This window comes from Opisthocomus hoazin, chromosome 11, assembly GCF_030867145.1.
Source record: "Opisthocomus hoazin isolate bOpiHoa1 chromosome 11, bOpiHoa1.hap1, whole genome shotgun sequence".
NCBI lineage: Eukaryota > Metazoa > Chordata > Aves > Opisthocomiformes > Opisthocomidae > Opisthocomus > Opisthocomus hoazin.
The window spans coordinates 2,825,637-2,840,644 of NC_134424.1; the positions used below are offsets into that span (position 1 = coordinate 2,825,637).

Genomic DNA, 15,008 nt, shown 5'->3' on the forward strand with positions numbered 1-15,008 from the left:
AGCAATCTAAGATTGAGAATGATGTTTAAGGTCATATTCAGTCCTTGAATTGAAGTCAATGGGATTGTTTTTTAATGAAAGACCACATGACTTATCTCAAGGGGTATCTGAATAGGTTGGCAATGGCATCTTCTTGAACAAAAACACTGACCAGAAGGATTGGCCAAATCTTCCCGGTTCAGACTGAATAAAGAACCTTCTACCAAGAGACAGCGTGCACGCCCTCTTCCAAATTGTCTTCATCACATTTGCATAACTCTCCACATACAACAGAGCATACTTTCATATCCTGGACAAAATACACAACCAGATGGAGACAGAAGTCATTTGCATCACTGCCCATGGAATAATATGACTTCATTGGCTGTAGACTATAAACTACGCTAATTTGGCCCACAAAATAGTCTTGAAGATGAGATTCTAGCGCATCTCAATCAATTTCAGATTTTAGAGGACACTGGTTTGAAGAAATCATAGCCTGTCTACATGAAGGCAGGCTGAAAGCACTTTAACTGATGACTAGCACCCACAAAAGCATTAAAGCTTTTTGCTCTCGAAACACTTGACAAGATTTGCCTCCTGATATTTATGGCTCTAATATCTCTAAACACTGTCTCTATAAAACCTGTGCCTGACTTTTTAAAAGCAGGATTTTATGTCATCCCTTTCACAAATACACAAAGATTAAGTTCTTCTGCCCACGTCCTTGCTGTTGTGTCAAGACTGCACAGTGGGCTGTGCAGTTCAGAATAAAACCCCCTTAGATACAGAGCTTAATAGAATTTTAGTTTAAGAGCTGGTGTTCTAATGAATAATTTTTAGAGTCACTGATTTGAGAAATAGTTTACAAGTCTGGGGATGAAAGCTTTCTAATTTGACCTTTAGAACAGAAATTTCACTGGGATTTCTACTTCACTGAAAAAAAAAAGTTTTAAAGGTAAACACCTTGCCATTCCCTGACCCCGCCTCCCTGCTGGAAAATATTTTTCCTCAGACTTTATTACTGTGGGCATTAAACAAGGTACCGCCTGTGCATCTTTACCAAGTGGTCAAGTCCAGTTGGAACTTCTAGATTTTTCCTTTCCCTGATCCTTCCTACACAGAATCTGCTATCGTTCTTGCAAGATGTAAAAATTCTCAGACGAGCCTTTGCCGTGGAGGCATCTGCAGCTGGAGGATTCTCATGGTGGGGTTTGCTCTGAAGGCTCAACTTAGCTACACGATGGGAAGAGATGTGTTGCTGGAGGAGGCGCAGGTTTGAACTCAAACCAGATGTCCTCACAGAAGGCACGCAGGGAGAAGGGCTCGCAGCTCCTTCCATCCGAGCCAGGAGTGAGCTGCAACAGCCGTGCTTGGGCTAGGAAAGGAGACAGCTGGTGTGCTGGTATGCAAGCCGAGATCTTGTTTTCCTACCAAGCCCTCTCCACTCTCCCCGTCACTCACACCTCTCACCTGTGCATCAACTTGGACTTAGATGTCTCTGAGTTCTCATACTGAGACTACATTTAAATCCTGTCACGTCCTTCTGACCACCATCTATCAGAGATTTGTCTACCCACATGGCTAAAATACCTTCTCAGACTGTGACAGCTTTTCCTCGAGCGTTACCAATGCCACCGGCCAACACGCAGCTACAGGAGTCACCGATCCTTGCGCCACGCTCAGCACTTTCTCCTCCTCCGTCACACCAAGCATGAGCTACTTGTCCTCACCGGGTGGCTCCTCCTGGCTACGTCCTCAGAACCTCACGAGGATTTGATCCTTGCTCCCAAACTGGCAACAAGGCAGCCCCAGTGCTTTTTTTTTGCCTTCCTTCATGCCGCTCATCTTACTGGGGAACAGGGGCTCTCGGCACTATCTGCAAGGCACCCACTGTTCTCTTCCCAAATCAAATCACTCTTTTCTATGATGTTACCAAAAAAAGAAAAAAAAATCCTCCTCAGCTTTATGTTCCATTTCATAAAAGCCACCTGTTTACTTTCTTTCTATAGGAAATATTTCAAATGTTAGTTTTGAAGCAACTCTTCTGCTTGAGACAAAATGCTGAGGATTCAGAAAATTTTATTTTATTACTTTAATCTGGAAAATCTGGGCAGACATTTCCCCTTGGGTTCACTCAAACAGAGTCATCTCACTCCTAGATTTTTTTTATATTTTCCTAGCAAAACAATGCGTTATTCGCACACTTTCTTCCAGCACAGATGATTTTTCAAAGCCAGAAAGCAGTACTTCTACAGGCAGCAGGAGACACTGCACAACCCTCTCTCACTTCATAGCTGAGCATCAACATTGCAGGTGCCTCACGTGTACCCCACCGGAGCATGCTCTGCTGCACCTTCACTTAGAGCAGCTAAATGAATGCAAATACAGATCCCAAATAATGTAAAATAATGTGACACAAGCTTGCTGAGATGGAAGTTTCAAAGAAAAATTTCCCTTTGCCTGACAGAAACACAAACGAAAAAGACCCCACAGAGATCCTGGTCCTCAGAGTGTATCTGGTGGTTCAGTTTGCCTACAGAAATGTATATTATTATGCCAGGCAGCAATCTCTTCGAGAGGAGATATTTCTTCATTCTGTTCATCTCTCACTTCTAATGAATTATGAAATGGCAGTCACGTTTGTTGCAGACAGGAAAACTAACATGGGACAACTTTTGACAAACATATTTAAAGCTCCGCTGTCTTTTGCATGCTAACACTGACTCCCTGGTTTTGCTATCCAGAAGAAATTAGGAAAGAAAAAATAAAACAATGAAAAAGCAGACACTAGCATAAAACTGTTCTGCGCCAGCCTTACATCCCATCAACAGGAACAGAAATTTTCTTACAGAGTCCACCTCTGGCCTTTGGGTATAGTCTGTGCTTGACCACGGGGTCCTGTAAATGGTATTTTCCATACATTTAAAGACAATACTGATTTGCATTGCTATAGAATCTGTAAGGATCAACCTAAGGGTAATAATTATTTCTTCAAACTAGGTAAATAGCTCTGTTTCATTTGACAGACCATGGGATTCTGAGCCAAAAGGGGAGGGGTTACAAGAAGCACCCTAATAACTGAGAAAATAAGTTAAGTCTCTGGATTCCTTATCCTATTTTCTACCCACTGGACCTAAAAGACCAGAAAAAGTAACTACAACATGTCACAAAAACAGACGCTTACAGCTCTTCAGATGTTTGTGCCACTCTAGGACCAGTTTTTGCAAGATGTTTGGAAACATTTGTAATGGGAAAGAACCTGAATCAAAAGAAGCCTTAGTTGCAACCCCAGATGTTTGTGTGGTTTGAGGCTCATCATGTATCGCCGGGACAGCAACGGTTCACAGACCTGACACACCTCCAATGTCTGTAACAGAGAGAGCGAGCAGACGGAGATTAATTGTTATGGAAACGATGCCCCAAATTCATTCCTGCATGATGAAAGCATGGTGACCACGGGTGCGTATGTGAAATCATGGGCAAGGACCACTGCGCACCTCTACCCTGGCTGCTTACGACTACACTGCTGTCAAAGTCTCTATGGGATTTTTAATAAAAATTTCAAAATATTAACATTCAAAGGAAATAGCCTTATTAAACCTTACTAATTATCCATAAGTCAACAGGGAAAGGTTTCATTTAAATTTATGAGTTTTCAGTTGGTCATATCCCATTTTGGCTTTTCAAGAAAGTATGTTCAATCTCATTGAATAACCGAGTTCCCTGAAGGGTCACCGCACTCTCAACAATACTACTTTATATTGGCATCCACATTTCCAGGCTATTTCATTTATTGTCAAAATAATAATGTAAATTTACAATTTATTTTCCTCTATTATTTATGCACCCTTCTAGCTGTCATCAGAGTAAGCCAAGTGGACACCAGTGATCTGCAGAGGTAAGACTGTACTCAGTGAAGGTAACTGGGCTACATTCTGAAGTTATGCCAAAATGAAACTCTGCTATCATCTACATAGCTATTCAACTGTTCCGCTCCTCGGCTTTAAGAAAAAATGCTCAGAAAAATATTCTGTAAATACAGTCAGAGTCAAAGGATTAGTACTATTACCAAGGACACACTAACAATATTCATAGCATACTCCTATTTTCAGTCTTGTTTTTAGCCTTCAAAGAGCAGGACAGATGCCAGATGATGCCCACTGATTCTCTAATAATCTAGTGGTAAGTAGCCAAACAGGCCACGAATGGCAACTACCTTGCTGGTAACACAGGTAAGTTACAAGGGCTTCAGGAGCGAGAGAGAGAACAGGAAATTTTGCTGACAAATAGCACAGCATCAGATCCTGCACAAAGCCACAGGGAAAGCAGAGCAAGGAATACAAAGTCTTGCTCTCTCCCTGGCTTACTGTGGGAGCTTTACACCACTTTCTTTATGACCTACACACTGAGCATAAGAAAAGAAGGGTGGTATTAAGGTAACAGGTGAGATGGCAAAGTGATTGATCAAGCCTAAGGTCAGAAGATCTTCAAATGTAGAGCGCTCTACTCCATTTCAAAGTGAACTTGTCCCAAAAACCTGGGCTCAGAACCTGAATACTTACTGATTCATTCAGAACATCAGAGAAAACGAGAAATCTCTCTTCATTTCCTTCCAGGTCCAGTTGGAGTTTCCCACTGCTCCCTGACATGATTTAGCACACAGATAATTTTGTCAAGACTAGAAAGAGTTTCACATACCCACATAGCTTTTTGCAAGGAACGCTTACATCATCGAACCTTGGCTCACTGGGAGCAAATTGGTATGTTTAAGCATTCCTTTAAAACAAACACCTAAATCTGCATTTAGTTCTTCAAGATCCACCCCTTAGATATATATAAAAAAATATTTTGTATATATGTTGTTTTACATATTGAAGACAAAATCAGTAAATACGGAGAGAAACGGGAAAAAACTGTTAAGCCTGTGCCTTGCTGTTCCCTAAATTTCTAAACCACGAAAGAAACTGCGGTGCCATGACCGACCTGTGATCTTCAGCTCCCTGCGGTGCGATGCCCAGAGCACCGGTGGCAGCAATCCTGCCCGGCCACAGCCCTCCCACACTTCCCCGTGCAACGCTCCCTGCTCTCAGCAGCACTATTCTGCGTGATGCAAACTGAAACACGCTTCCAAAATAACACTGCAGGCTTACAAGATTACTAGCTTTGCGAGAAGGTGTGCTGACTATTTACAAATGCCTGGCCACTGCTTTAAGTAATGATTTATTCATCTTATTTATAGCCCTCGGGTGGAAACAAAGCAGGTATAAATCCCACGTTTCTGTTATAAATTAAGGGTCCTCGTATCACGGATGGAAGTAAAGTAGGTTATATATTTATCCTCCGCTACATACTCCCTGTTGGTCCTATTCATAAAAAAAAAAAAAAGAAAAAAGAAGAGCTTACGTGAGGCTTAGCCTAGTTTTTCGCCCATCGGAGACTGTGGCAAAGGTGCAGAGGTTGGGAGCTGGTTCTCTACCACCGACGACCGCACTTTGCACAGCAGAGTTGAGATTTCAGCGAAGGAGAGAAACACTGGGACATGTGCGCAACATAGAAAAATTCAAATAAATTTGCTTGTTCCATTGTGAAGAACCCATGCTGTATCACACCAGAGACAGTCCTGGAGGCCCAAGCAGTAGGAGTGTCTGATTTTGGATAAGAACATCAAGCCTTTTATCAATATAAATGGTACTTTTCCCTTCATGGACACTGGAGGAGTAATCAGGGACTCTACATACACACGGAAAACAATACTCCTGAGCCAAACTTGTCATAATTAGCCCCAAACCTTATCTGATGGCCTAGAGAATTTTAATGTTGTAACTTTGCAGAAATAGGGACATCACAAAAGGCTTGCACCCTGCTCTCACGAGATATAACCTGACAGCTTCAAGCGTATCGCAGTACAAGGAGGAAAACAGGGATGGCCAGCACGTCCCAGCCGCATCGGTGGGACTGGGGAAGCCTGGGGAGACAGAGCTTCTGGCAGCAGACAGAAGTGCTCATGCAAGCCCCAAAATAATACTTTGTTTGCAGAGTTTCAGGTGCCACAAACCAACTGCTCCTTTAAGAAGAATGAAAAGTTTAGGAAATCTCTCTTCCCAGAGAGTCTGCACCGAAACAGAATTATTTATTGGACCCACAATTTAAAACGCGTCCTGTGTATCTGGGAAACGTTACGGTGCGTTTTTTAGTCTCCCTGGAAACTGAAATTGGAAGGTCAGCCAGAGGAAGCGGAGGCAGACCCTCCGCAGCACGGCGTCATTTGCTGTTGCCGCAGAGCCGCGCCGCAATGAAACCCTCTGTCTGGCCTGGACGCGCAGAGGCTCTGAAAGGCTGCAAGGGGAAAAATGAGGGAGCAAAAGAGATCTGGGGGCATGTAGGGGAAAGCAGGCCACGTTAACAACGCCACTTCCTGAAGATGTAAGAAAACTTGTGAAAATTAAATTATTTAAGGCAGATTCACGGGTCCTGGGTGTAAGCAAACTCCAGTAGCTGGCTGGGGGTGTTATCTCTGAATCGTGACCGTACGCACGGGACACCATGCGCTGATGAAAATGCCACGAAAAATGAATTAACCTACAGGAAGAGCTGCAGATTTGAAGTCCAGGCTCTCAAAAAGCAGGTGTACCTCAGAAAGAAACAGCTGAGCGTGGTATTCCAATACTGGAGTGAAAAACAGCCTTGGAGCAGGGGCAGTCATGTCCTGCGGCGGTGGCTGCAAGCAGGGGCTGCTGCGTGCGGGCAGAGGTGCTTCCCCTCCTCCCAGCGTGGGTGTCCAGCTCCCACCCAGGACAGGCAAAAAATCCTACCCCCTCCCGCCCCTTCCCTGCACCCCACAGGGACTTTTTGTAAGTGCGCTCTCAGAGAACCAGACCAAGGAAGGAGGCAGGAAAATGCACAAAATATGGTTTCCACCCTCCACAAGCAGAAAAACCTTGAAAAAGTAAAACTTCACGGAGGGGATGAGCACGGGCGACTGATGGGCTGGCAAGAGCTGAGCAGAGCCGTGAGTACCTGCTGTCCCACTCCTGCAAAAAAACCACCCAAACCCTCCGTCTCCTTAATTTCCAGGAGGTTTGAAACACACCATCTTTCCTCGACACTCAGATGTTAGTAATCGCCGCGGAAATGATTTAATTTATGTGCCGAACGCCTCCTTCAGCCGTTCGCTGATCAATCAATGCGACTGCTGCGGCGCTGGTTTGTTTAGGCGAGGCGTGGCAGACGCTTTGGCGGTTCTCTGAAAATGTTTTCGTTATTAATTGTTCTTCAAAGAATCACTTCATTGATCATTTAATCTCCAAAAAGAAAATGAATGCACTTCAGGGCAATAAGAGAGTACAACAGTAAAGAATCTGAGCAGCAATTATAATTTGTTTCTTAGCAACTAATAGCAAAAATTATGGGATTTGCTTGGGTACAAGATATAACGGGAATCATTCCAGCAATGGGAATATCGAAAAAAAAATCCTTTTCAGTTTAATGTTGGGAGCAATTTTCTTTTCCTACCATCATAGTGAAATTATTTTGGGATGGTAGGTCAAAGCCCCAAAGTATTCTCATTACAACCTCGTTATTACTGTATTTTCTGCTACCATTTGCACTGCACAGTGCTGAGTCCTAGCTGCTAATTCATGCGTAACAATTACTTTTGCTGAAACACTTCTGTAAAACAAATTCCTTTAATAAAGTGCGTGAGGAAACGGTTTTCAGAAACAATAGTGCAATTCCCCATAGTTAGGAGTATGCTCACAGTAACGAAGAAAGAAGTTAAAGAGTCTCTATAAACAAATAATCCAATGGAAAATGTACCAAAGGTGAGTCCGAGGTTGCTGCCCGGGTTCGTGGCAGAGGGAAGCCCACATGCAAACCCTGCCCTCCAGGCACGGTTTAATTTTCCAACGCTGTCAAACAGTTCAAGCTAAACTCCACACACAAAACCAGCCATTTCGCTTGACTGGGGCTGTCTGCAGGAGGAGGAGGAGGAGGAGGAGAGGAAGAGGAGGGCCACCTTTCCCATTCCATCTTGTCTCATCTGCCCGCAGCTCCCAGGGGCAGCACAGCAATGATTTGCCGCATCCTCTGAGGATGCCTCCCTTCAGCCCATCACCCCCTCTCCTGGGGTCTCCTTTCTGTTCTAAATGTCAGTGCCCCAGCCCCCTGGATGTCCCAGTATCATTTTCGCCAGCTGCAGAAAATACCCACAGCATTAGCTTGGGCCTGTTAAATTACAGATTCAAAAGAAACTCCTTCACCGAAAATTGCGATGGGTCAGCAAGGCAGCGACCCACAGAGGTCCCTTCCAACCCCTACTATTCTGTGATTCTGTGATTCTGTGTGGGAGGAAGGACCCCGACTGTCCTCCCAGTGTGGGGGTGCGCAATGTGCAAAACGCTAAAATCCCCTGCAGAGCAGATCCCATTTCTCCAACAGCTCATGTTGCACAGACATCACTTTTAGGCGGTTTTTATAACAACAGGGGGCAAAACAACGGTATGACTGAAACACTGCACCGGTTTGAACCTGATTTTCCTCTTTGGAGGCTCATTTCAAAATCAGCAGCATGTGCCAAACATTGGTGCTGATGAGAAGGGCAATGACTACTGCATGGCTACTCACCTGCTCCCCAGAGGGCTCACTTTCAAACCAGCATTCCTGCGGGTAACGCTGTCTTTGTGTATTTTCAGGTTAAACTGCAAATCCTGCTGAGGAGTTTAGGGCCAAATTGAGTCTAGTTATCACAGCAGGGAAAGGAAATTTCATCTGCCAGCACTGGGGATGGCTCCACAGGAGAAGACAGGGGTCATCTGCTGGGAGAGCAGAGCCTTGGCCCCATCCCAGGGATGCATTAGCTGCTGCAGGTGGAGGCAGACCCCTGGGGTGGGGGGCACAGGGGTGCCTGGACTGACCCTCTGCACTGCTCCTGGAGCTCTGCAAAAATGGCTGGTTTCAAAGCTTTGGCGGTAAAAAACAAACCGTGGCCTCAGCAAAGTAAAATAAATATAAAAGTTAATCTTTAATTAGAGATGTTATTCTACAGGTGCTCATAAATCAGCTGAAAGGTAAGATAATAATTGCCATTCTCTTTGCTGGGGAGAGTCCAGTCTCACTTAACCCACCACGCCAATGCCATCATAAAAGAAACGGTGTGGACATCACTTAGCAAAGAATTACAAACAGAAGGGAAAACCTTCTGTGGTCCTGCTTCCTCTGAACCCACTTCCACCAGCGCTGCTCATTTTGAGCAGGTTTGACAAGCTGGCCTTTTTCTTCATTATCAGCAAGAGCAAACCCACAGACAGCAGACAAGCCACAAGCCACGGGGAAGCTGGCACTCTCCACGGTCACCCACACATGGTGACAGACTGGGGGCTTCTGCAAAGGCATTTCTGGTGGGAAGCCACCAAACGCCCAATCCTTTGGACATCTCCCACACTCAACAGTCAATACAAAGGGAGAAGGAATAGATTTGAAAGCCCTTGGGTCATTACCCACACAGGGCATGGAGTACAAGCATAGTCCAGACGATCAGTAGTAGCTGCTAGCAAGTAAGGTTAGCACTAGGAGAGGCTACCAAAATAAGTGAAACCAAATCTTTACACGTAGTCCTCCAAATTTCCTCCTTCAGCCTGAAGGAGAGAAGGCTGAGAGGGGACCTTAGAAATGCTTATAAATATCTCAAGGGTGGGTGTCAGGAGGATGGGGTCAAACTCTTTTCAGTGGTGCTCAGCGACAGGACAAGGGGCAACGGGCACAAACTGAAGCAGAGGAAGCTCCAGCTGAACCCGAGGAAGAACTTCTTCCCTCTGAGGGTGACGGAGCCCTGGAACAGGCTGCCCAGGGAGGCTGTGGAGTCTCCTTCTCTGGAGATATTCCAGCCCCGCCTGGCCGCGGTGCTGTGCAGCCTGCTCTGGGTGACCCTGCTTGGGCAGGGGGTTGGGCTGGGTGACCCACAGAGGGCCCTGCCAACCCCGAACATTCTGTGATTCGGTGAAATACACTCTCCTGAGGAGGGTCTGCAGCAGTTGTGCAGAACAGGCTGGCGAGCTTCTCTGTGGAAGGGTGTCAATGCTGCCTTGCACCAGGGACAGACAAACTCTTGAAGCCCTTCCCAAGGACTCTACTTCATGATTTTACGTCTATGGAGATGTGGGTATAAAATGCAACTTGCAGCACCTGCGTGCATTAATGTTCCATTCTGTAAATTACTTCACAACCAGCAGAAATAATCTGGCAAGGACGCTCATTAAAAGCACCTCCTGCCCAGGGCGTACTGCCCTGCACCGAGCTGTACCGCTCGCCCGCCCGCAGCCAGGAGCTGCTCGGCGCCTCCGAGTCATCCCAAAGAGAACGGGAGCTGAGCAGGCGGAACAACTTGCAAATTCATCGCTTTCTGAGGGGTATGGTCCAACTCTGGTGCCACTGAAAATCAATGCAAGTTTTATCTTTGACTTAAGCGGAAGCAGGATCCGGGCCACAGTAAACGGCTTTAATCATATGTCTGAATGGGTGGGTACATCTCTAAACTGCAGCATCGGAGCTGCACTTCTTTCCAGGCATAACTTCTTATTGATTTCAGTGTTATTTCCGAACAGAAACTACAGTACAGTGAATAAAATTGTCAAGCTAAGCCCCATCCTGTAAAATAAAAAGCACATAATCTAGCTCAGCAGTGTTTTCATATATCATTTTGGAAAAGTCATTACTAGAATCCACACTCAAGAGTTTGAAGCTTCTTTTTTTTATTTTCTGAGAGCTTGTATTGCTATAAAAGCACAGCGCTTAGGGTATCATGAATCCATGTTCCATTACTGTGGGACAGCAGATTCCTCACTTTCTGAAAATATGTTAAATTTCAGACACCACTGGCACTGGGGGGAAGGGCAGAGAACAAATTTGAATTGTAAATGATGTATCACAAAGCAAGTATTGGGGGAAAATATTAGCACTTTTATCATAATGAGTTTGTAACCTAAATACATATTTCAAGGATTAAATTGCTGACCCTCTCTGACCTCCACAGGAGGTTGAATAGCTGGATCACAGTCTAATCTTCAGTAAAAACGCTAAAGAAGAATAACACAGCCCTTGAAGGATGAACATATATTAATGATGCCCCAGGATTCAGAATTTAACCCTCAAGAGGAAAAAAAAAAACCCTCAAAACCCCAGACATCAGTCTCAAAAGACCCCGTAACAACTTTCCTCAGCAATGAAAATGAGAGAACACAAAAATCGCACAGCACACCGATAAGGGTGTGCTTGGACGAAGGGGGAAGCTACCGATGGGTGAAGCAGAATGGTCCTGAGTCTCTAAGCAAATGCCTTTCCACAGTCAAATCTTAACGTGTAACAGAGCGGGGTGCAAGAGACGAAGCTGAAGGGCTGGAGCTGGGTCAGAGATCACACGTGCAATCTACTCGCCAGACACGGGTGTATCTTCAAGGAAAACAACTTGATAAAAGGGAAAAATCCCGAGGGAGCCACTGAGAGCAAAGAGGTTTAAGAGAGCTCTCCCGTGGCTAGAAAGAGCCCTCCCCATACGCCGTTTTAGGCGATTCCACGCAGAACCTACAGAAGGCCACTCACAAATGATCGTTTGGAACAAAACCACCTGAAGTCAAGTGCTTTTATATTCAGCTGTGCTACTGCATGCACATGTCTTGGATGTTAAGGCCAAAAAACATGCATTGCTAATACAGACGCCCATTTTTATTGCTTCTTGAAGGCAGAGCTTTTTTAATAAACTTAAACCACTCTCTGCATATTTCATAATTCAGCTAATTCTGGTTGCAATCCCTGTGATCACAGAAGACAAAGTGACTTACCATTTTGTGAAAGCACAGAGCCTACCTTGAGACATGCTGATTTTTTTTACTTAATCCAAATGTTTCTAAACTGATTATGCTGTTTCAGCAATCTTAAATAAATTTTAGGAATCAAAAATAATACATTTGTCCAAGTTCCCCATCATTATTTTAACTGGAAAAGAAAAAGCTTTGTTTTTGAATTCAGTCTGCTTAACTAAGAATCAGTCAAACCAAATTTGTATTTGGTCAGCTAGAAAACTTCAGAGATTTTTGCCAGATGTATCATTCATCAGGCTAGGTAAATTAATCACAGAATACCAGGTTGGAAGGGACCTCCAGGATCAGCTGGGTCCAACCTTTCCTGGCATCAGCACGGTCTGGACAAGATGGCCCAGCACCCTCTCCAGCTGAAGCTTAAAAGTGTCCAATGTTGGGACAGAGAGAAGTTCACAAACATTCTGTATCTGAAGCAGACACACCATTAAAGGTTGACAGCTTCTTCATTTTCACACAGAATTCTCTGCATTTGCCAGCTCTTGGTTGTTTAGTGCCTAACAATTTAAACTAGCAAGGAAGTCGATACATTTCCACTGAAGTAGTGAGTGGCAACTGCACTTGCCAGCATCAGCATCCTCCTTTCCTTGTCCCTTTGAAGACTGAGACCAGCATCTACAGAGCTGCATCCTGGTACCCAGCTTGTCCTTGAAGTATTGACTTCTGCAAACAGTACAACCCCAGCCGGGTTGAAGTGCTTTGCTCTGAATGAGGCTTCCCAAGCTCACCCTGACAAGACGGGGCCTGCTGTGAAACACGTGGTCTCCAGAGAAGCAGACCAACGCAATACTTATGAAGCAATCACCTTGACATACTGAAATCTGGAGTGATGAGACAGGTCTTGAAGATGTTCAATACTCATGCAGAGTGAAAATGCATCTTCAGTCATGGAAAAACACACGCAGGTCATAAGCAAATGGATAACATATCGTAATCTAGGTAGGCAGCCAGAGGACTTGACTTTACTCACAGTAATATTTCTCATTACAAATCACCTCTCTATATCGTGTGAACCTGGTGTTTACTGACATTTTTACCTTTTTATTTTTGTAGCTGGAGCACACCAACTTCTCTTACCAGTTGGTGAAAAGCATCTTTCATTAAGCTCTACTGAAAGCCCAGCTCACCATTACTGATGGCTTCATGTCTGGGAGTGGACTGCCTTGAACTCCTGAACACGCGTGCAAGGATAGTTCACAGGAGGTCCTGCTGTAATTACTGAGCTGCTATGTACACCTCTCCCAGGACAAGGGCACAGAGAAATCAGAGAGATGCTGGATGAACAAGCCCCTGTATCCATTCTCTGTCTTCACCTTTGCAACTACATGAGAAAGAAGATGACTTGTGGTCCTGCCCTAACATTTGTCCATTCTTATAGACTTTATCCTATACCTTAAAATGGCTTTTCATAATTTCATATAATGCTAACTCACATCAAGACCTGTGTCTTTTGTTACCCTTAGCTTTCAACAAGAAGCTGCGATGCTGAATTCAACACAAAATAAACATGAAGCAGTCTATTATCCCTTTTACACACAGAGTTACAAAATAGCTGAAAGTACCTGTACCTAAGTACTGAAATATAGGACTTGTGAAAAATGTCATTGTGAATTTATTCCTTATAAAGAGTATGCTCATTCAAATATTTTGAAGCTTTAATTCTCCAAGGAAAGGAAAAGTCAATGATGATATGCCATTTGCCAGACACTTTCCTAGGTGGCCTCTTTCTGAAGAAAAAAGACATTTCAGCCTGCATACTACATATAATTCTAGCTAAATAATCATAAACCAAGGCATCTATTCTCATTCACATTTCCCCTCTAAATTCAGGTGTTTACTCCATGAACAGCTCAGAGAATACTACGTAACACAGTAGAAAAGGTTAGGAAACCGGGCATTGCGCTCACAGTTTTTCTAGCAGGCTGCAGGAACGGAGGCTGCGTTGTTACTTACAAGCAAACTGAAGCTTTGCTTCCCTGCTGACGATCGTTCCAAAGGGGTTTGTTGCTACACACTGGTATGTTCCAGTATCTTGGGTTTTATTGGGATTATTGATCAACAGGTTGCCTTCCACCAGGCTGTAGCGGTAATCCATACCGATGTCAATAGCGGTTCCATTTAACTTCCACCTATAGCACAAAATGCCAAAGTTAAATTCTGCTAACATTAACGGCTATTCTTGGGTATTTAAAAATACAATGTGTGGTAAATAACAAAAGATTTAAAACATCTTTGACTACTCATAAATAAAAAAAAAAACCCAACATGAAAATGCAAATTTCCTGCCCAGTATTGAAATATTCCAGCGTTTAACTGAAAGAGGAGTATCTTTGACATATATTTCAGTCTCTGATATGATTAATGCCTCTGTAGTTGCTAATGCTGCTGCTCTTTGGAATTAATTATTTTGCAAGGGGAAGTCCCAGAAACAGCATCTTTAAACCGTTCATGTCCACTGAGGTTTCTTTTCCTCTCCCACCTTGCTGGCTGTTTGTTTTTAAATTTAAGAGAAATCACTCACAGCAGACGTTGTGACAAACTGAAGTCCTTAGAAATTCCAGCACCAGGTTGCCCCAGTTACAGCAACCCTCGTCCCCACCAGCCCTCGACGGAGCCACGGCTGCACAGCAGCTCCCTTCACCGGAACGTACGGAGAAGCAATTTGAATCTGTTTGCATCAGTGAATCAACAGCAATTACTGCACGAAACAGTCGGTCCTGTCAGAAGACAGCACAGCGGCTGAGGTCTGTTGAATCGGTTTCAGAGTCGCATTTACTTTGGTGAACAAAATAAAGGCACCAAAGCAAAAAGAACAGTAGCTGAAATGATTTACAGCAGCAGCATCACCACGGTAGTACAGTAGCTTTTTTCTAAGGATCCCAAAGCAGTTACTAAAGCTGAAAACAGTTGAGAACTTTGTCCACATTTCTGAAAAAGGATGGTTAATCTGAGAGCCAAGACTATTGATAATCCCTTCACGACCTTTCCGAACTCTGGTCCAAATGCTGCAATTGCTTTGCAATACAATTCCTGAGGCTTGTGTTTTTTAATCAGCATTCTGGTGTCACTGAGTTACACCGCATGATACACGCAGGAGAAAGGCTCTCGGGGGCATGCTGCTGTGGGGCGGAGATCATGCTAAAGAATAAACATTCAACA

General features: G+C 44.2%; 1 protein-coding gene across 5 annotated transcripts in view; it reads right to left on the bottom strand.

The window, feature by feature from the left end:
* The window catches only part of LOC104331265 (contactin-4), a 354,067-nt gene that overhangs the window by 119,110 nt on the left and 219,949 nt on the right, over positions 1-15,008 (bottom strand). For all 5 annotated transcript variants that reach the window (XM_075432608.1, XM_075432604.1, XM_075432605.1 and 2 more), the window contains one exon: positions 13,803-13,978. In XM_075432608.1, the coding sequence (XP_075288723.1) occupies positions 13,803-13,978 (176 nt within the window). The remainder of the gene's footprint in view (positions 1-13,802; positions 13,979-15,008) is intronic.